Below are 21144 nucleotides of genomic sequence, written 5' to 3'. Positions count from 1 at the left end.
TGACAACAAAGAAAATAAACATCTTCCCATCACTTAACTCTTGTGCCCCACTCACTTATGATGCCAACTAAAGAAGGCAAATACACATAACAAATCACCAACTCAAACTGAACTCAGTTTGGCCTAGGCGAACTTAGCTTAGCTTAGCTTAGCGATAACTTAGCTTATAGAAAATGTACAAACAGAGGACGTCCAGAGCAAGAAAACATACAGGCTATCCTTCTTACACAAGAAATATCCTGTAACTCACCAGTCTTATGGACGCACACTCTCATTGAACCCACATAAACTGCTCCCGAGCATAACTTGTGATTCACACTGCCTTCATGAACACCATTTTCCATCCCAGTCAAACATTACTCACAAAACGGCCGCGCCCTCTAGTGGCGAGGCAGAAAACTGCATCACAGTCCTGCCTTCAGAACACTGTGTGACGTGTAAAGTACCAAAATAATACCTATATGAGACACAGTTTATGATTCTAATGTTAGAGATCCTGCATCTGGCATTTGGGCTGTGCAGGGGTCTCTCTCTTCCGGAAGATGATTGAATAAAAAGAAATATAAATGTTTTAACACACTATGAGTCGGTTTTCTCTGTTCTATCATGGGGACAAAAGAATCGGGGTTTAATAACAGGTAATCCTTTATTTTTCTTTCTCTTTTGTTCTTTAATATGTGGTCAGAATGATTTACGTATGTTCAGTTACAATATGTACTGTTATATTGTTCAGATTTGTGCACAGCTCTACCAAAAGGGTGTTTCTTATGTTTATTCTAAATAAGTGACTGTAGAGTATTTTTCTTTTGCACAATGTTGTAGAATTACAAACAGCCTACACAGTAAAAATGTGAAACATACATATTCAGTGTCTTGTACTCACTTACTTCCCTAACTACAGGAATGTCTAACTTTTCTGTAGATTTTACTGTACTTGGCTGTACAAAAAGTGTATAGTGCTGTCTTGAGCTTTTTCAGGTAGTGTCACCGAATTCTGACCTTTTTTGCATTGGAAAACACAGAGAGAATACTGTGAACTGTCATGATGAAAACATGACAAAGCCATTTGACTATCTTGTTCATAAAGATGGTGTCAAGACTTCTCACTTTGATAACACCGACAGTTTCATTGACATGAATACTTGCTTTTGAGGAATGGATTATTGATTTTGAGCAAGTGACCTGCTTTTGCAGCTTATCCACTAGGTTTTGCAGTTTGCACCAAACGTTTTGAGAAATACACTAACTGCTGTGCAAATGTTAATAGTGATGTGAGAAAAGCACCAAAGCAACTGAGAAAAACTGTAAACAAGGAAATGCACCGCAAAATACAGTTACAACCTCAAAATGTGGGTGAAAGCACTGCACAATATTCATGGTATAGCTTTAAAATGCTGACATTGTCAGAGCTTCTGTTTCTGATCTGAATAACATAAGACATCAAGCAAGAGGGATGAAAAGCTGAGTGATTTTGATATTCATGGAGCTCAGATGTAGTGTGTTTCAGTAGGCTGTGAGGACTGTGGATGGATGGATAGATAGATAGATAGATAGATAGATAGATAGATAGATAGATAGATAAAATCAATAAGCTCCTCATTAGACAAACACAAATCATCACAATAGTCAGGCGTCATTATTAACATCACGTTTTGATGTTCAGTGTTTTCAGCATAATTTGAAAAAGAAAAGACACATACTTGCACAACAAGAAAAACTGTAAAATACCCTTTAAGGTTAACATTAGGTGTGTCTACTTGTAAATGAAAGGAGGAGGAACTTTACTGAAAGTAGACGATGAAAAAGGGTTTCAGTGCGCATTTTCACACAGAGCAGTGACACAAAAGGGAGTTAACTGTATCCAAGTGTCTCCTTTTAGTTTAGAATATTAGGGAAAATGGATAAATACACACATCCCCTGTTTTTTGAAGTCAAAGGTCTCTCTGGCAATGATATTCAGGATATCTGGAGATACTTTCAGAGAGGAGAAGACTCTGGAGGTGGTGAGTGTGGAATTCCTGCAGAGGTTGAAGGCAACACCTATAAAATCTGTTTCAAGGACAAAGAAGGTATTTTTTTTATTTATGTAAACAAGAATATGTGTAAACAGTTTAAACTCATGCTAATACCTCTGTGACCATGTCCATATTCACAGGCCTGCATATAATCGTGTTGAATGATGTTCACCATCTTAACTGAATATTAGAAGAGCTAAAAAAGCTAAAGAACAATATGCTGCCCTAAGTTACTTGCGATTCTTTGTTTCTTTCATTCTTGCAGTTACATTTTTAAATGTGAGATTTTGTCCGTGACATGTGGTGACTGAATTTAGCTGTTTTGACAGTTCAGGAGCGGGTTTTGCTGAGAAAGTTTCATGCCATCTCTATTTCTGGTGGAAAACAGTATTTAACAGTGAGCCAAGCAAGTTTACCTCCACAGACCCTCAATCAGTCAGCGACCAGTCAGTCACAGGTAAGTTTTCTTTTTCCTTTTTCCTAAGGAAACCTTGCACTATGTACTGTCAGGTAATCTGACCTGACCAGTTTGGGTGGATTCCTGAAAGGTGCAGGCATTCAAAAAAGGCACCCAAAGCAAAATCCAAACATGCGCCATGTCTGATTAATAGAAATGCAGTTTTATCCAACACTAAGATAATGAATCAGCTGGGAAACATGTACTCTGATTACATCTCTGAGTTTATTTATGATCAGTTTAGTTACATTTTATTAGGTTCCCTTGAGTCTTTGTCCTCTGTGCTCCTCTCGGTGTGTCTCTGTTTATGTGTTCATGTGTTCTCCCCAGCCCATCTTGTCCTCTGTATGTGCTCCTTAGTTATGTCCACATCTCGTCTCCCATTCTCACTGCCCTGTTCCCTTGTTAAGTCAGAGTGTCCTAGTCTGCCTTTTTCCCATTTTATTTTGACATGGTCTTTGTGCAGTGTGTTTAGTTTTGCTTCCTGGGCCCTGTGCTTCGTACGTCGCTTACTACATCCAAGATCAAATGAAACATCCAAGACCAAATCATCGCGCTAACTCTGAGCTCGCTATTCCGGTTCCCCGAACACACCTGTTGTTGACGATTAGTATAGCTGGATGAAGTAATGTGAGATCACTGGGTGGCCCAACAGGGGCTACGCATCGATAGTAGAAACATTGATCGGCAACCCTTTGATTGGTCGGCGAAAATGTCGAAGGAGCGCGCTCGGTATTTTTCGGCAGCAGAGCAAGAACTCTTGAGTGAGGGATTTCAGGAGTTTCAGAGTTTAATTAAAACGCAAGGGAACACTGCAAAGGCTGCAAAAGCAAGGAGAGAGGGCTGGCAGAAAGTTGCTGACAAATTAAACTCGTAAGTAATTTAATAATAATAATAATAACAATAATAATGGAGTGGATTTATATAGCGCTTTTCAAGGCACCCAAAGCGCTTTACAATGCCACTATTCAGTCACTCTCACATTCACACACTGGTGGAGGCAGCTACAGTTGTAGCCACAGCTGCCCTGGGGCAGACTGACTGAAGCCAGGCTGCCATATTGCGCCATCGGCCCCTCTGGCCAACACCAGTAGGCGGTAGGGTAGATTTATCATATCACACTATATTATCCAATATTATATTACATTATATTATATTATAATATGTTATATTATATCCCCTTTCACATTAGAGCCACAACAGGACCCACTAGAACATGGGAACAAGTAAAAGTGAAATATAAGAATATTCTACAGAATGGTAATATTTATCACTTATATTGCTTGTCGTCTCTTGGAAAGAGACCCTGTAATACTCTGTTTGTTTGTTCATAACAGCAACCAAGAAAAGGGCAGAGCAAAAAAAAAGACAGGTGGTGGTCCTGCACCCCCTCATCAACAAGTTGGTTAAGTAAATAATACCCTCACGGGAATATCGATATCTCTCTATGAGCACACTGTCGCGCTGAGCTAAAGGATCCTGTCTATCCCGCAATATACGCTGAATTCTGAGGACTCTCCTTATCAATCTTGCACCTTCCGCAATGGGTGGCTCGCGTATACGGACAGGATATGACTGCGACAGACTTCCCAAATCCACCTTCGCTTTTATAGCCGTGGTCTCTCATCTTGATTACACGAAGTAATTTACTATTACTACTCTGAAATATGAATTACATCTGTAATAATCACATACATGTAATAGAATGTTAATAGTACATTTCCCTTTTTTAGGGAATGACCTGTATGTATCTGTGTGACATCAATAAAAGGATCAAGTGCTGCATTATCTTTAGTTACATTGATGTTATTTATTTATGGTGAAACAGTGGTGGAATATCGCTGTTGCTTTCGTATGAATGACGCGGACATACCTGCGTGGCCGCGATCTAATCCTGTTTACATAAAGTAAACCTGCTCCCGAGCAGGTTTACGCTTACGGCTCTGTTGCTATGACAGCAAGTCCCGGATGGGCTTCGGGGAACCGAACGATCCAGGATCACGCGAAATCGTCAACAATCTCATCCAGCTAACTCACTTAGCGCGGTACGAAGAACAGGCCCCTGGTGTCATGTTCGTTTGTATCAGTTTTGTTCCCCGTGTGTTTCCACTTCCCCTGGAAACCTCCTGTCTATATATATTGTGTTTTCCCTCAACCTTTATTGTCGTGTCTGTTTTTTCCACCATGGCTCTTCTGTGTTCCTTCCCAAGTTTACGAGGTTTAACCAGGCTTTTCTAGTAATGGGTAATTGTCTTGTTTTCTTAATTTCCCCAGTTCAGGCGATTGATCCTCTGTTTAGTTTATAATTTATGTTTTTCTCGTTCAGGATATCTGCCTAAATAAATGGCACGGTTTCAGTTAAATTCCAGTTCCCGTCTGTGCTCTGCGTTTCGGTCCTCACATAAACAATCCATGCAATTTGCCTTCACATATCGTGTCAGTTTCCTGCTCTTAGCTGACAGGAGTGGCACTCGGTGCAGTCTCCTGCTGGTTTACCCCATCTGCTTCAAGTGACGTGTTGTGTATTCGGAGATGCTCTTTTGCATACTTTAGTTGTGACAAATTATTTGAGTTATTTTTGCCTTCCTATCAGAGACTATTGCGCAGGAAATTTTCTGTAGATCAGCAATATTTGTACTAATTGTACTTAGTACAGTTAGTATCCACATATGTTGACTTGTTGATTTGTAAAAATGGAAATAAATAACAAAAATAAAATAAAACTGCCAAAAAACAACAAAAAACCTGTCATCTGCTACTGACCAAACTGCTTTTAATCATTGGCCTAAACTTTCACAATTAGTGATACTGCAGACTCTATTTTACCAGAACCAAAGCATTTTAGAAAGTGGAAGCCTTCTATAAACTAAGATAACTTACATTCACCTATAACTTGGATAGACATTTGAAAAAGAACAACCAATTTGGTCAATAACACTCAGTCCATGTAAGCTTATCTCTTATGTTTTTTATTTTTATTTTTATTTTTTATTATCTCTTATGTTTAATGTTTATGTATTTTTTAAATGTAGAATTCTTATTGGTTTTCAAGCATAACGTGATAAATGTGCTTTTTTTTTGGTTCTTTCTCAGGCACCAACAAAAGTGATCACAAAACATCTCGAGAGGACATTTAACGTAGATATTTTCCTCCTGTATTATCTGAGAGACAAACCCAAGGCATTAAAAATTCTCCAGAAGCAGCTCTCTTATATCGGCTGCACGGTGGAATTAAAATTTGATGATGAAAATGTTGTAGTTAGAGGTGACAGTCAGAGTCAGCCAGGATGCCCTGCAGAGAAACAGGAGCTACAGCTGGATCAGATTTTCAGCCGTTTCAATGAGAACTATCTCTGCTATCATGTATTTGAGCCAAAAAAGATCAAGATGCTGCTGCAAGACTCCTCCCTCAAGATAGATGACATCAAAGTGTACAATGAGAATGGCTATGCTGTGGTTGTGGGAGAGGTCCATGCTGTGAAGGAGAAGATTGCAGATCTGGAAAACATTCAATACACCAAAAAAGAGCTGCCAATTGTGGAGAAGCAGTACAGGCGTATAGAAGAAGAGTTCAATCGAGAAATGTTCGCTAACTATCCAGATGTTAAAGTCGTCAGAGGTAGTGCCACAATCACTTTGGAGGGCCCTGACACAGATGTGCAGTCAGGAGCTGCAAAACTAGATGAACTGATTAAGAACATAAAGGAAAAAAGAGTCAAGTTCCCCACAGCTCTGCTAACCTTCATCAAAACCAGTGGAGCCATCTCCAAATACCAAGCTCGTTTCCAGCAGAGCCTCAGAAACCCTGTTTTCTTTGAGGTGGGTTCAGATGTGGTTCTGTCCAGTTTGTCCTCTGATGCTCTGAATGAGGCTGAGGCAGCAGTGATGAGAGAGCTCAAAGTGGCCACTGTAAAACTGCAGGGGGCTGCAGCAGTACCTCCAGATTTAGACAGAGTGAAGGAAATCCTGATGAAAGCGAAGAAAGAAGCAAACATTAGTGAGCTCAGAGTGGATGTGAGCTTCATGCCAGGAGTTACTGGAACTGCAATAACTAAAGTACGACTGGTGGGCTACAGTGAGGATGTTAACAAGCTCAATGAGGTCCTTCATGGTTTCCAAAAGAATGAAGTTGATATTCAAGAAGTGGTAAACTTGTCACATCCTGAACTGGTTGACTGCTTCGATAAATTGTTAGACCTGATTGGCATGAAGCAATCTAATGTGACCTTGGAAGCCTCACATGTTCCACATCCCTGTGTGCTCGTGAAGGGTCCTCGTTCTCTGGTTCAGAAAGTTCAGACAGACTTAGCCACGAGTCTAGCGCAGCTGTCAACTGATACGGTGGTGTTAAATGGACCGGGGGTGCAATTGTACTTCCAGGAAGAAGGCAGACAAAACAAAGAGCTGTTAGAGAGATCCTGTCAGGTCATCATCAGGGAACAACAAGAAGTCTATTCTCAAAGTACCACAAGTGTGTCTGATCTTTACCCAGAGCCACTATACATTAACGTCATCAGCTCCAACCCAGACAGACTGGAAAGCAACACTGCCAGAAGTACACCAAACACAACAGCTGTTAACAAAACAAACCTGGAGATCAAGCTTAGCACTTTGGAAGATGAACAGGTTAAACAAATATATTCTAAACAATTTCACAATTTCTATTCAAGCAGCATGTGTCCCACATGTTAGTATTATTTCACATAATTTCTACAGGTGAATGTGGTGGTGGCCCCCATGGTATCCAAAAAGCTTACTTCCACTAAAGTTGGTAAATGTCTACTGAAAAAAGCAGGAAATCCATTGCAGAAGGTCTTTCATCTGATAGCTCGGAAGTGGACCCTTTCTGCTGGTAATGTTATGGTGGTTGATGCACCTCCGGCTCTGAGCTGCTCTAAGATCTTCTTCATTGAGTGTCTGCCATGGGATGGAGTTGATGGCCTCAGCATGCAGGTAAAGTAAAAACACAGTAAATTCATAAACATGTAAGAAAAACACAGTCATAAACCAGTAAATGGAAATGGTAAATCTCCTTACCCCTGAGACCAATGCATAGACAAGTTTTTCCTGTTTTCTCCTTTGCAGACACTTGCTATTGGGCTAAAAAGGTGTTTGGAACTCTGTGTAGAGGAAGGCTGGTGTTCAATTGCCTTTCCAATCATTGGACCCGGGGTAGTTCTGAAATATCCCCAGAAAGAAGCCATTCAAGTGCTGACTGACAGCATTGACCAGTTTGGATTATCTGGGTCATGTGAATCCCTTCACAACATCTATATTGTCATTAAACCAGACTATCAAGACTCTGAGGAGGTGACAGAGTTTGATCTTTTTCGATAGCTGTATACAGCAACCCTTTTTTTAAATTTTTATTTTCCACTATCAGTTACTGCAGTAGCAGGTCATAGTATTACTATATTACATTGTATTAAATACATATTACTCCCTGCTGAGAGTGATAGTAATATGGGTAGGAATGAAGGTGTTAGACAGTACCACCCGAGCTACTGGAGTAAAAATGAATGCAATTACAGTACATAAGCATGTTTCTGCTAAGGCTGTATCTCTGTTAAAAGGGAGCATCTCCCTTCTGCCATCTCCGAGCTCTTTCTCACGTATGATCATCTGTTTATTGTGTTTTTCTTGTAAATATTGCAACATAAAGCACAGATGATAATGATCACAACACAGAGGATATGTCATTTAACATTAGTTAGAACCAGAGAATCTCAGGACTTGTTACCAAAGTAAGGGCAAGTTTGCGTTTGTTCTTAGTTTTAAGTACTGTGTATTGTTTGTAGAAACATTTCTGGAAAGGTGGTGCTTAAACCAAACATGTATCTACAGTGCTACCATGAGGTCTACAGACAGCTGAGCTTGAAGATCAAGCAGAGCGGTCAAGGTAAAACCAGAGCTGGTTGAACTGTTTTGATTCAGACAAAAATCTACCTTTGAAATGTTGTGTTTTTAACAAATATTTAACTGTTTCCACGGTTCAACAAGTGACATGGAGGTTGATATCAGAAATGTGAATCTTGTTGTCGTGTTCGTCTTTTCAGCCACCTTCAAGTCCCTCAAGAGTGACCTAACTGGCATAACTGTGAAAGTCCGAGGTGGGGTTGAACTAGAAGTGGTTTTTGGTGACATTGTTAATGAGACTACAGATGTTGTGGTGAACTCAACTGACTTCACAAATTTTCAAGGTGAGAGCTTTTGAATCTAATCAACTGTTGGGTTTCAATCATGTTTCCTGGGAAAATGCACTTTAGCCTTATGCTGGTAAACCATCTAATATCCATGTCCTTGGTGGCCTAGCTAGGGTGAAAAATAGAGATACGTTTTTGGGTTCTGTTGGCTCTCCCCTTTTGATAGAATTTCAAAATGTATTTAAAATAAGAAAGCCTTTTACAGATAATACCAACTTTAATGCCAAAACAAGTGAGGCTTAATTTCAGATTTATCACTTTCCAGTTTGTAAATGCATTTAGCATATGGCTAAAATAAAACCAACTCTAAACCTAATACATTTCCATTGACCTGTAGGATGTTTAGGGCAAATTAGGTTTTATACATACTTTGAAAAAAAAAATCCCCTCTAGCCCCGGTTGGTGGTCTTTATCCTTCATGCTTGGCTCCTTTACCAGAGGCCTGAGAGCTTGAGGGTCCTATGTAGCAACTTTGCTGCTCCTAGGACTGCGCTCTTCTGGACAGAGATCTCGGATGTTGTTCCTTGGATCTGCTGGAGCCACTCGCCTAGCTTGGGGGCCACTGCACCAAGTGCTCTGTTTACCACTGGGACCACTGTTAAGTGTACCCTCCACATCTTCTTTATTTCTTGGAACTTCTTCAGCTTTTCGTGTTCCTTCTTCCTGATGTTGTGTTGCTACGTGGTGGAAGATGGCCATCTTCCACTGCTTGTCCACCACCACTATGTCCAGTTGGTTTGCCATTTCCAGTTTGTCCATCTGTATCTGGAAGTCCCACAGGATCTTAGCACAGTCTTTCTCAACCCCCTATGGGGAGTCTTCCATTTTGACCTCATTTTGTCTCAGGGGCATTTTTGCACAGCCTGCACCTGGGGTTTTGCCTGATGTGGTAGACCCCAGCCTCTATCGATCTTATACTAATTCCTGTACTTATTCCTTAGCCTGGATTCCTTATTACTTATGTACTTGTTCCTGTGCTGCCATGATTAGTGCCTCTGTGCTATCTTTTAGTCAAGCTTTATCTAGCCATTGGTAGGAATTCTGGATGTCAGCTATTTCCTCTATCTGCTGGTGCTACATACCGTGCAGGGGCTTGTCCTTCCATGATGCCTCCTTTTCTTGCTCCTCATTCTTGGGTTTCTACTGCTTGAGGTATTCATTGAGCACACAGTCAGTTGGGGCCATCTTCCTGATGTACTCATGGAAGTTTCTTGTCTCATCCTGGACCATGGTTCGGACAACAACTAGTCCCTTGCCTTCTCCCTCCTGCCTTCCTTCCTTCCAGAGGCTTCTATGTCCTCCATAGGCCAGCTTATTATCCCAGCAGGGAAGGGTGTAGGTTTTGATAATCGGGATCTTGTTCTTGCCATTTAGCTGATTCCTCAGGACTTGCTTTTCTCTGCGGGTACTTGGCAGTTGCAGCGTTCCTATCGGCCTCTTTGTGGTTCCCATTTGCCTGTGGGATTCCCAAGTACTTGTAGCTGTCCTCTATGTCTGCAATGTTTACTTCTGGTAGTGCGATCCCCTCCGTTCTGACTTCCTTTCTTCTCTTCATTACCATCCGACTACTTTTCTCCAGTCCGAATGACATTCTGATGTCATTGCTGTATATCCTGGTGGTGTGGATCAGTGAATCGATGTCCCATTCAGTGAACCTTGATATCATCCATGTAGAGAAGGTGGCAGAAGATTGCTCCATTCCACAGTTGGTACCAGACAAAAGTTTGGACACACCTACTAATTTAATGGTTTATCTTTATCTTTATGACTATTTATACTGTAGATTCTCACCGAAGGCATCAAAACTATGAATGAATACATGGGATTATGCAGTAAAAACATGGTGAAATAACTCAAAACATGTTTTATAATTTAGATTCTTCAAAATAGCCACCCCTTGCTTTGATTACTGCTTTGCACACTCTTGGCATTCTGTCGATGGGCTTCATGAGGTAGTCCCCTAAGATGGTTTTTAATCAGTCTTAAAGGAGTTCCCAGAGATGCTGAGAGCTTGATGACTCTTTCCCCCCCTCACTCTGCAGTCCATCTGATCCCAAACCAACTTGATTGGGTTTATGTCAGGTGACTGTGGAGGCCAGGCCATCTGCAGCAGCACTCCATCATTTTCCTTCTTGGTCAGATATCACTTACACAGCCTGGAGGTGTGTAACCGATGGCATGGCATGTCGCTGCAGGGTGCTGTGGTAGCCATGCTGGTTCAGTGTGCCTTCAGTTTTTAAATAAATCCCTAACAGTGTCACCATCAAAGCACCCCCACAGCGTTACACCTCCTTCTCCACGCTTCATGGTAGGAACCATGCATGTAGAGACCATCATTTCACCTTTTCTGAGTCACACAAAGACACAGCAGGTGGAACCAAAGATCTCAAATTTGGACTCATCAGACAAAAGCACAGATTTCCTTTGGTCTAATGTCCATTCCTTGTGTTTCTTGCTTTGCAGCGCTGTCAACAAAGCAAAGAGTAGCTACTTTGAGGAATCTAAAATATAAGATATGATTTTTATGAGTTATTTCATCAATGTTTTCTTTGCTACATAATTCCACATATCTTGCTTCATATATTTGATATCTTCAGTATGTATCTAATGTAGAAAGTAGTAAAAAAAATGTAAAAGTTATTATTATTGATCTACAGGTGGTGTATGCCAAGAAATCTTAACTATGGCTGGACCTCAGGTTGAGGCTGAACTCAGAAATGGTGAGAAGAATGGCTGAAGATACACATTTAAAATTGCAATATATTTCTGGCACACAGTTTGCAGTATCTTAATCATGTTTTTGTTGTGTCCGTGTAGCAAAAGTAAAGAAGGGAGATATTTTAACAACCTCACCTGGAGGGTTCCCATGTAAAGCTATTTTACATGTGTGTGGAGAAAAAAATGTGAGTCTCATTGAGAAACAGCTGCTTTCTATCATTCAAACTTGTGAGTCTTCTGGATACAGGTCTGTGGCCATTCCTGCCATCTGTGCTGGTGAGTAGTGGGCAAGACATTAAAGATGCATAAGTGAACACAAAACATATAAATATTTTATTTGAATGGCTGTCCAGGATCTGGTGGTTTGGACCCCAACCACGTTGCATATGCCATCCTCCAAGGGGTTAAGACTGGTGCAACTTTCCGTCCTCTCCAGTGTCTCACCAACATTCGCCTTGTCCTCAACAAGTTCAGTGTTTTCCTGGCATTTAAAAAGCGAGCAATGCAGATGTTTCCATCTGCTGTTATCAACACAGGTAACAGCTGTTCCTCTTCCTCATGAGGCACCTTTTTCATTTTTGAGCTATTTGTGACTGATTATAAATCATCTGTTTTACAGTTGTTGCACAAGCCACCCCAGTTATGAACATAGACCCAAGCATCCTTTCTACCAGCTCCAGAGTTCAACATTACACCTTCATGATTGTCGGACTATGCAGAAAAAATGTTGACAATGCCATTGCAAATCTCAAAAGTCTGTATCAGGCTGAGTGCACTACGCAAATCTTCAGGCAGGATGAACTTGCAGGCCTCACTCAAGATGATGTGAACCACTTAAAGCAGTTGACTGAGGTCCTGGGTGTGTATGTATTGGAAGACCATTTTAATCCAGGCTGCTGGACTGTGAGTGGGCTGAAAGATGGAGTCCATCAGGTGATGCAAGTGATTAGAAAATCTGCTACGTAAATATTTAGTCAAGCAAAATACTGAAAATCCACTTTTTTTCTTACATATCTGTGAGACAGAAGAGGTGTGTAATAAAATACAGATAGATATTAGGTTTTGGTAAAAGAAACAAAACAAAACAAAAACACACCCATACGTTTGTTTATAGTGATCTGAGTTTCTTGAATACCTCAAGTAGCTTAGCACCAACAGAAATGTGTGAAATGCACTCTGTTCTGCTGAGCACAGAAAAAAATAACCAGCCACAACATTTATTTGTAAGTTTGTGATTACAGCAAATGTAAATGCCAAGGTTTTTGAATTTGTGAGCATGTCTGCAAATCAAAGCAAGAATAAACATCCTTCCTGGGATATTAACACTCCTGCATGAATTTACTTTCTGTTTTTTTTTTTGACAAATTCACAGCTGCTATGTTATTGTTAACAGTATTGATGCAATTTCTAGTCTCAGTATGACATCTAGTGGATGGTCTGCTAACACAGCAACATTACTGCAGTATTGTTGCACAACTTATTTATTGCTTCAGTTTAGCCTTCTTTTTTCTTTTTGTGTTGTTTGAAATCTCAATGCATGAATTGAAATGTTCAGATCCTAACTTATGTCTGCTTTACAACCGATAGAGTTACAGCTGTTAAATGTGTAAAAACAACATCATCAAAAAACATAAATACCCATGAGGGCTTGTGTGGAAAAGTGGCCTCACATTGCTGTTACAGAAGACGACTTTGCAACTTTTTAAAGTTGTAAAGTTGTTTTTAAAGTCTGTCATTGCCATATTTAACAGGTACTTCGTGTAGTAATAGCAATAATAATCATTTAAATAGATAAATAGATAGCAGAATAGATAATCAGCAGACTTCAGATCTCTTTTAAAAACATTATATATGACTGTGACTTCATATATAATGAAGTCACATATATGACTTCATATATGACTTCACAGTCATATATGAAGACTGTGACTTCAAAGAGAGGAGCATATTTTTTCTCCTCTGATTTAATGATGGTTTGGAGAATCACATGTTTTAAGTGTTTCTTAAAGTGTATGTATTTCAGAGAGCTAAAGAAGCCTCTTGTACAAGAGGTACTTCTTCATGAACCAAAAAGAAGTCCAGCTGCCTTCTTTACAAACACTCAAACCTGCCTTGAGAATTTTTCACAGGCATACTGATACAAGTACAACATTTATTCATGACTATTTGGTAAGTAAGACCACGCCCCTTCAAAATCAGAGTTTCTATTGTCATGTCAGTGTTTGAAATGAAGTATTTAATATCTGTCTGGTAATTTCCTCAACAGTAGATTTCTCCACAAGCACATTTTACTCAGCAACATAGACCGTGGGGACGAGGAAAGTAGGACCCAAAACGCAGGACTCTGCGATGCCACAGTGCACTTTATTTACAGTGAAATAGACACGCTAGCCGACTACCAAGAACACACGTCTCACACAGACTATACCAGTCAGGAGTAATAATCCCACGTCGACTGTCGCTGCGAGTCCCGGTTAAATACCTCTGTCTACATCGGTACTCCCGATGACGACAGTCGCAAGGTCACGCCTTTCCCACGGTGCGCACTTCCGTAAACAGCCCCGAGGACCAGGGGGAGAGAGAGAGAAGCAGACACACGCACACACACTCTACATACAAACGTGGACAGAACAGTAGACGACACAGACCCCAAATAATAATAATAATAATAATAATAATAATAATAATAATAATAATAATAATAATAATAATAACCACTGCTCACGGACCCCGAGTCCTCCAGAGCCGGGTCCGTGACAGACAGACAAGTTAAAAACAGTACCCGCTCCAGCATTGCTCGTAATAAAGATACTTCTACTCTAGCAAGTTCCCTAAATGTTACCATCCCAGCAGGACAAACAAGGAAATTCACCATATGAAACACAGTGACCTATTTTCATATCTAGGTGTGTCTGTGATTATGACATTCCAATGGAGGTTACAGGGACTTACAGGAAAGCGAAACAGAAAAAAAAACCCTGGGAGATTAATGCTTTCTCAGGAATGTGGTCTATGGAGACGTAAGATATAGAGGACTTGTATAAAACATATTGTAGATATTGTAGGTATTGTAGGTAAAATGCCATTATTGTACTTTATAATCAGATCAAAGGGAGAGAAAACATCAAAATAAGAAGTTGGCCTTCTGAGGGATTTGAATATGGAATTAGTGGAAAAGAAGGTAAGGAATCCCAGTGTGCTTAAATTGTGTTATGTGTAAAAACTCTGTCTTAACTAGCCAACAAACAATCTGGGTCATGTTTATGGGGGACAGTGTCAGACATGAAACTAATGCTGAGAGGTCAGTAAAAAGAGTAGAAACTTTCTTTCACAAAGTAAATGTAAGAGATTAGGCATCATGTGAAGGATAAATATATTCTATTTTTATGTAATTTCTCTAATTACCTCAATGAATAACAATAAACATAGCTCATTTATGATCTACTTACAATCATTCTTTGTCACTTCCATATCTACACCATGCAATAACAAAAACAAAGTAGTAGTTCCCAAGGTTTTACTATGGCTACACTTGCGTTTCTTTCTGGTAGTTCCCCCACCGGATAAAAACTACATTTGGGAAACGGGTCTATCCTGCTGGGTTGGATAGACACCATCCCAGCAGGTTATTTCATAAACTAACCTGTTGCCGTGGTGACATCCTGTCACAACGCCATGCTCACTTCCATGTCCTTTTTACAATGACACAAGAACAATTTCTTTCAAAAATGTTTGTAAAGGCAGACTTCATGGCTAGGCGCTTGATTTTATACACCTGTGGCAATGAGACTGAAAACACCAGAATTTAAAGATTAAGAAGGGTGGCCCAATAAAGGTGAATGTAAAGTGAAGGTAAAGGGATCGTCCACATCCAAAGACAGAAAAACAAACAGAAGATAAAGTTCATGGTATTTCATGATTTGTGGTTATAACCAGTCACTGCCAGTACCACAGTCAGCAAAATGCTTTGCAGTTTCAGTCTAGCTTTAACTTGGACTTGTTTCCGCTCTACAAAAGGGGAGGGTTGTTTGGTTTTGCACTTCCTTTATAAAGTGCAAAACCAAACACACTTCCGTGTAAAGAGCCTGATCAAAGTAAGTGTCAGACTAATTTTCTTCAAAATATTAAATCCTCACGTCAACCATCAGCCACCGGTAACCAACAATGTAACACCGACCTTTAAATTTTGTAATGTATGCTGATATATTTAAAAATAATTTACACACATAATAACAGCACATTCAGCACACGGACGGTTGTCCGGTGCGGCATCGAGGTGGGGGGCGGATTCACGGGCATCGGCAAAAAAAAAAAAAAAAAAAAAAAAAATGCTCGTACTCACGCTGCCCCGATATCAGCCAGCGCATATTGGGAATGTCATAGGCACCGATCGGTTTTCTATCGCCCATTTGCTGGGAGTAAGGGCGCCCTCTGTTTGCGAGGTGCGCCTGCTGCTTGCGGCACAGGGAGGAGAGGGCGGGGATGCGGGAGCAGCATCTAATAACCAACTCGCAAAATAAAATAAAAACAAAACAACAAACACGAAAACACCAGACATTATGATACAGACTTATAATTTGCACCGATGTTTTTTCGAAATTCTATACGCGAGTGCGAGAGCCCTCGGTGCGCCTGCTCGCTGCTGAAGTCAAAGTAAACTTTATTGTCATCTCCGCTACATACAGTCCAGTAGAGAGACAAGACCACAAGGCTCCAGTTACAGCAGTGCAAGTAAACAAACAACAAATATAAGAAGAGTAAGAAAATAAATACACACTTTAGGACCAGGGGTAAAGAGATCAATAACAATTTAAAATGTATATTTTACAGTTTAATGATTTAAAGTCTCACACACAACCTGTCGAAAGGGGAGGGGGCCCTGCTGCTTCCAAATAGAGCACATTTCATTCAAAATGATGTAAATCCAAGCCCATTATGTGTTCATGATTTGAATCCTGGGTTGTGTGAAATCTCAGAAATAAAGCCTAGACAAAGTGAATCTGTGAACTAAGGTGTAGCTCTGTTGGGTTGTGTTGTGGTGATCCTCAGGTTGGGGGATTTGTGTTCATACTGGAGTTCAAAATTAAAACCAATGGATGTTCATTTTGACTAGATAGCACTTGACAGATTTACAGAAATGTAAATTTATTCTTTGTACATTACATTTCTGAAATCCAGTACTTTTTTTCCACCAGATTTTTACTAAAGATTTCTTGAAGGAGAAGCAGTTCAAACTGGAAGAAGAGTTTCACTGAGTCATGTGCACTCATTGGCCAGAGGCTTCAATCATGGGAGGGAAAAGGAACACAATGTTCTTGGAAAGCAGTGACGAGGAGGAGCAGCTAGGAGCTACTAAACTTGAGGAACTAATAAGGCAAATATCAAAAAAGAGAGTCAAGCTCCCAGCAGATTTGAGGACTTTTATCAAATCCAGCCGTGCCATCTCCAAGTACCAGACTCTCTTTCAAAACTTTAGACATCCTGTTTTCATAGAAGTGGGATCAGATCTGGTTCTGTCCAGTTTGTCCTCTGCTGACCTGGATGAGGCTCTGGCAGCTGTGGTGAACGATCTGAGTGTGGAGATTGTGAAGCTGCAGGGAAATGCAGCGGTATCTCCAGATCTTGACAGGATGAAAGAAGTCCTGATGAAAGCCAAGAACAAAGAGAACGTTCATGAGCTCAAAGTGGATATCAGCTTTGTCCCAGGATCTAATGGATCTGCCACAACCAAAGTAAGACTGGTGGGCTACAGTGAAAATGTGAGCAAGCTCACTGATGTTCTTCACGACTTCCAGTTGAATCAAGTTACAACTCAAGAAAAAATCTCTCTGCTTCATCCTGAAATGGTTGACTGTTTTCATAAAATCTTAGACCTGACTGGCATGAAACAGACCAAGGTTCCTTTAAGAGCCTCACATGTTCCAAATCCACATGTGTCTCTATCTGGACCCCGATGCCAGGTTCAGGAGGCCAAACAGGCCCTAACGTCAGCTCTAACCAGTCTGACAATAGAAACTTTGGGTCTGGATGGAGCAGGGGCTCAGCGGTACTTCAAGACTCAGGGTAAAGTGAGTAAAGAGCTGGTAGAGGACTCCTGTTGTGTCATCATCCAAGAAAAGCAAACTGTAGTCACCCCAAATGTGAGCACAAAAGCATATGCCAGCAAGTCACTTACTATCACACCCCAAACTTTGATTACTGGAAGGTCCATGAGGACTCTGGATACCACAACAATCCCATATGTTGATGTTAGCAGTTTGGTTCAACAGGTTAGATTATTTCTATTTTATTCTATTAACAGTTCGATAACAACACATGTCATAAAAAGATGGTGTTTACTGCATGCATTTGTATTTGCAGGTTTACGGTGCCTCCTACAAAAACAACTTGAGCATGAAACGGGAAAACCAAGGTATACCAACAGCTATTGAGTTAAGTAAACTAAGGTAGATGTAAAGCACAAAACAAATGGAAGCATAAAGGTTATTTAGATAAGTAAAAGTATAAATACTGTAATCTGCAGGAGCTCAACAGTCAAAATAAAGATGCAAAGTGCTATCAGCAAAACATACTGACTAAAAGAGCCAGTTGACCTAACAGCAGAACAAAGAGGCAGTCCAAGTTTGCTTGAGTATAGCTTTTTATTTAGAAATTATACATGAGACTAACAAAAAGGGACAAATACAAAGTTCAAAAACGGGCTAGGAGTTAAAAATGAGGGAGGTATACAAACAGGCCAGCATAAAACTCTTAAAATGCATAGATGCAATTGAAAAGGGGAACTATTCAAGGACAAGTTCATGAAGACTATTCAGTTATATTTTTGCAGTAGATGTTTTTTTTTTAAATATTTAAACACCAAATAATACAGATGTTTCCTTCTGTTGTAACACAAGTAGTTTGATGAATGTTAACATCAAGTTCCTGTTTATCAGAATCCTGTTGATGTGTTTTTATAACCTATCAGTGCTTGACTTGTTTTAACACAGACACGAGTGTCCTCTGTACTACTCATCAGCGGTCCATCTTCCTGTTCCTGGGCCTTGGTAAAAAGAGTGTCCATGATGCAATGAAGAAGGTAAAAGATTTGTACCAGGCTCACTGCTCCACAAAAAAAATGACAAAGGAGGAGTTGGCAGACTTCACCCAGGATGAAATAAAGGATCTACAGAAGCTAGTGGAGGCCCAGGGTTTGCATGTACAGCAGGACCAGAGTGGAGATGGAGGCTTGGTAGTCAGCGGGTTAAAAGATGGGGTCACCGAGCTGATACAGATGCTTCACGCTGCTGCTCGACTACGGAGAGAAGTCAGAGTTAGGGAGGAGGATAATTTGTACCATTGTGTGGCGTGGTGCATCCTGGGATATGATGGTAGCTGGGAAAGGCTCCCCAAAACAGATAATTATAACCTAGAGCATGATATCAAGAAAGAGATAGTGGACACACACGGAAACATGTGGAGCGTGGATCTGCAGAAGATGGAAGCCAGAAGTCGGTTAGCTAGAAAAACCAAGCTAAAACGACTGGAGAATCACTCAGGTGAGAAGAGTGGTCTGGAAAAGCTGTCGAGTCCTAATTAGCACATCTTAAATGTCAAAAGACTTACAAACATTAGAGTGGTGATAAAATACTTTAATGGGATTTATGATCTGAGCTAGAGCTCCTTGACATATTTTTAATCATGATTTCCTTTTGTCTATGCATTTCTTTATTTTTAAAGTTCATCTTAATTTCCCCGATCACTATTTTAAAAAGTGTTCATGTGAGCAAAGCAAGCCCTTTGTTACTCCATATGGTCAGTTTATGTAGTGCACAAAATATACGCCTTCGTTTTTTACCTTTTCTGGAAGCCCTCTGTGAGATTATGTCTGATTGCGCTGCACTCAGGATTTATGACAGTTTCAGTATGGATTTTGTCTTGATTTGTTTGTCTTTGGAAACAATAATTTTAGAAACATTTTTTTTTAATCTTCTTTGGTTAACTGGTCTAACTTTTTCCAGACTTTACTCTTCCTTTGTACTGGGACAATATGGCTAGTGGTGAAAATCTAAAAGTGGTTGCATTGGAGCCTTCCTCTTCAGAGTACCTCAAAGTAAAGGCGGCCTTCACGCAAACAGTTCAGAAGAATATATTGAAAGTGGGTGGTTTTTACCAGAAATCTAAGTTAACTGTGTTGAACAGGAAACTTGAACAGCTGAACATTTTGTTCTTTTGTGTTAGATTGAACGCTTGCAGAATGTCCATTTGCGGCAAAGCTACGAAGTGCAAAAGAAGAAGCTTTCTGAAAAGAACAGACAGGAAGGGGGAGCACGTGAAAGGCTTCTATATCACGGGACGAGTCAGGACAGCTGTGAGTCCATCATAAGAAATGGATTCAACAGGAGTTTTTCTGGGAAACATGGTAATTATCCTTTGATCCAATCAACTTTAATCAGTATGATCACCTGATTCTGTTTATAGAACACCAGTGCATAGAAAATATCCTATAATAATGTTATAACATTTGATGTCACTGTTGCTTTATTTTGTTGATATTCTTTTTTTATTTTCTAATACAGAACATTACAGTGCTCTGCAAATGTTTTGACCTACCCTTCATGTTTTTATATTTTGCTTCCAAGCAGCCATTTTTTCTTGTAATATTTAGGGTTGTTTTCCAGACATTTGCTTTTTCACAAATTTACAGTCCTTGTACCTGACCATTTTCAGAGGATTGTGTTGTGTTTTTTTAAACCACCTAACAAGATCTTTGAATCTTTCAAACGTAAAAAAGACATCTAACCTGAGAAGTGATATAAATGTCTGATAATTCCAAAACTTTAAATGTCTCTCTTTTATTTTCTGTTTTCAGCAACCTTATTTGGTCAGGGGACCTACTTTGCTGTCAATGGCAGCTATTCAGCCAACCCCGGCTATTCAGGGCCAGCTGCTGATGGTTCTCAGAGAGTATTTGTGGCCCGAGTCCTCACTGGTGTTTACACTCAGGGCAACAGCAGCATGAAGGTGCCTCCGCCTCGCAGCAATCAGCCCGATGACCGTTATGATTGTTTGGTGGACCAAATAGCAAATCCAAGCATGTTTATTATTTTCAATGATAACCAGGCATATCCAGATTACCTCATTACCTTCTGTTAGTGCTTCATCATGGGGAATATTTCCTATACAGCTAATACATTTTCAACACAGCATTACCATCAGTAACTTGAATAGTCAGGCCCCATCTTATGTTAAAGACCTCATAGTACCGTATCACCTCTATAGAGCACTTTGCTCTCAGACTGCAGGCTTACTTTTGGTTCTTGGGATATTTAAAATAGTGTGGGTTAAGATTAGGCTTAAAACCTCAATTTTTGGTAAAGCATATGTTTAGTGCAGATAACCCTCAATCCTCCTTTAGTTACGCTTTAGTTTTTCCTTCCCACTCTCGGTCAGCATTGTCAGCACTTGCTCATAGCACTTGTCTGATGTTTGTGTGTTTTTCTTTATATCTGCATTATTATTGTCTTTATTTTACGATGTGAAGTGTCGACCTTTGTGATTTGGTGTTATATATGAATAAAACTGAATTGAATTGAATTGAACTGAACTGAATTGAATTAAATTAAACAGTGAGTGCAGACAGCAGCTTGCTTTGCAACATGGCTGCTGTTTTGTGTTGAACAACATTTTGACTCTTCTGATAAAAGGAATCTTCTTATTGTTATTCTTATTATCTTCTTATACAACTCACTATTAACTGAACAGCCAATGA

The 21144-nt window shown here is 40.0% G+C and overlaps 1 protein-coding gene across 1 annotated transcript; it reads left to right on the top strand.

The window, feature by feature from the left end:
- Nucleotides 1–1836: 1836 nt before the first annotated feature.
- LOC309703064 (protein mono-ADP-ribosyltransferase PARP14-like) lies at nt 1837–20969 on the top strand. Its single transcript, XM_082527768.1, has 18 exons — nt 1837–2069; nt 2345–2472; nt 5566–7098; nt 7189–7425; nt 7558–7782; nt 8317–8371; nt 8529–8672; nt 11333–11395; nt 11493–11669; nt 11747–11929; nt 12013–12355; nt 13660–13715; nt 16650–17662; nt 17754–17805; nt 18383–18931; nt 19394–19530; nt 19614–19794; nt 20245–20969. Exons 1-18 carry the CDS (start codon nt 1898–1900, stop codon nt 20526–20528), a joined length of 5532 nt encoding a protein of 1843 aa, XP_082383894.1. The 5' UTR covers nt 1837–1897; the 3' UTR covers nt 20529–20969.
- The last annotated feature ends 175 nt before the right edge of the window (nt 20970–21144 follow it).

This window comes from Aulonocara stuartgranti (genome assembly GCF_965226115.1).
Source record: "Aulonocara stuartgranti genome assembly, chromosome: 3".
NCBI lineage: Eukaryota > Metazoa > Chordata > Actinopteri > Cichliformes > Cichlidae > Aulonocara > Aulonocara stuartgranti.
This window is presented reverse-complemented; position numbering and strand designations above follow the sequence as displayed.

Bases quoted from the DNA above. Each gene is read 5' to 3' on its own strand.
- LOC309703064 (XM_082527768.1), top strand. From the start codon at position 1,898: ATGGATAAATACACACATCCCCTGTTTTTTGAAGTCAAAGGTCTCTCT. The intron at 12,356-13,659 runs GTAAATATTTAG...TTTCCTCAACAG, and splicing joins GTGATTAGAAAATCTGCTAC to TAGATTTCTCCACAAGCACA. The intron at 19,795-20,244 runs GTAATTATCCTT...TTCTGTTTTCAG, and splicing joins GAGTTTTTCTGGGAAACATG to CAACCTTATTTGGTCAGGGG.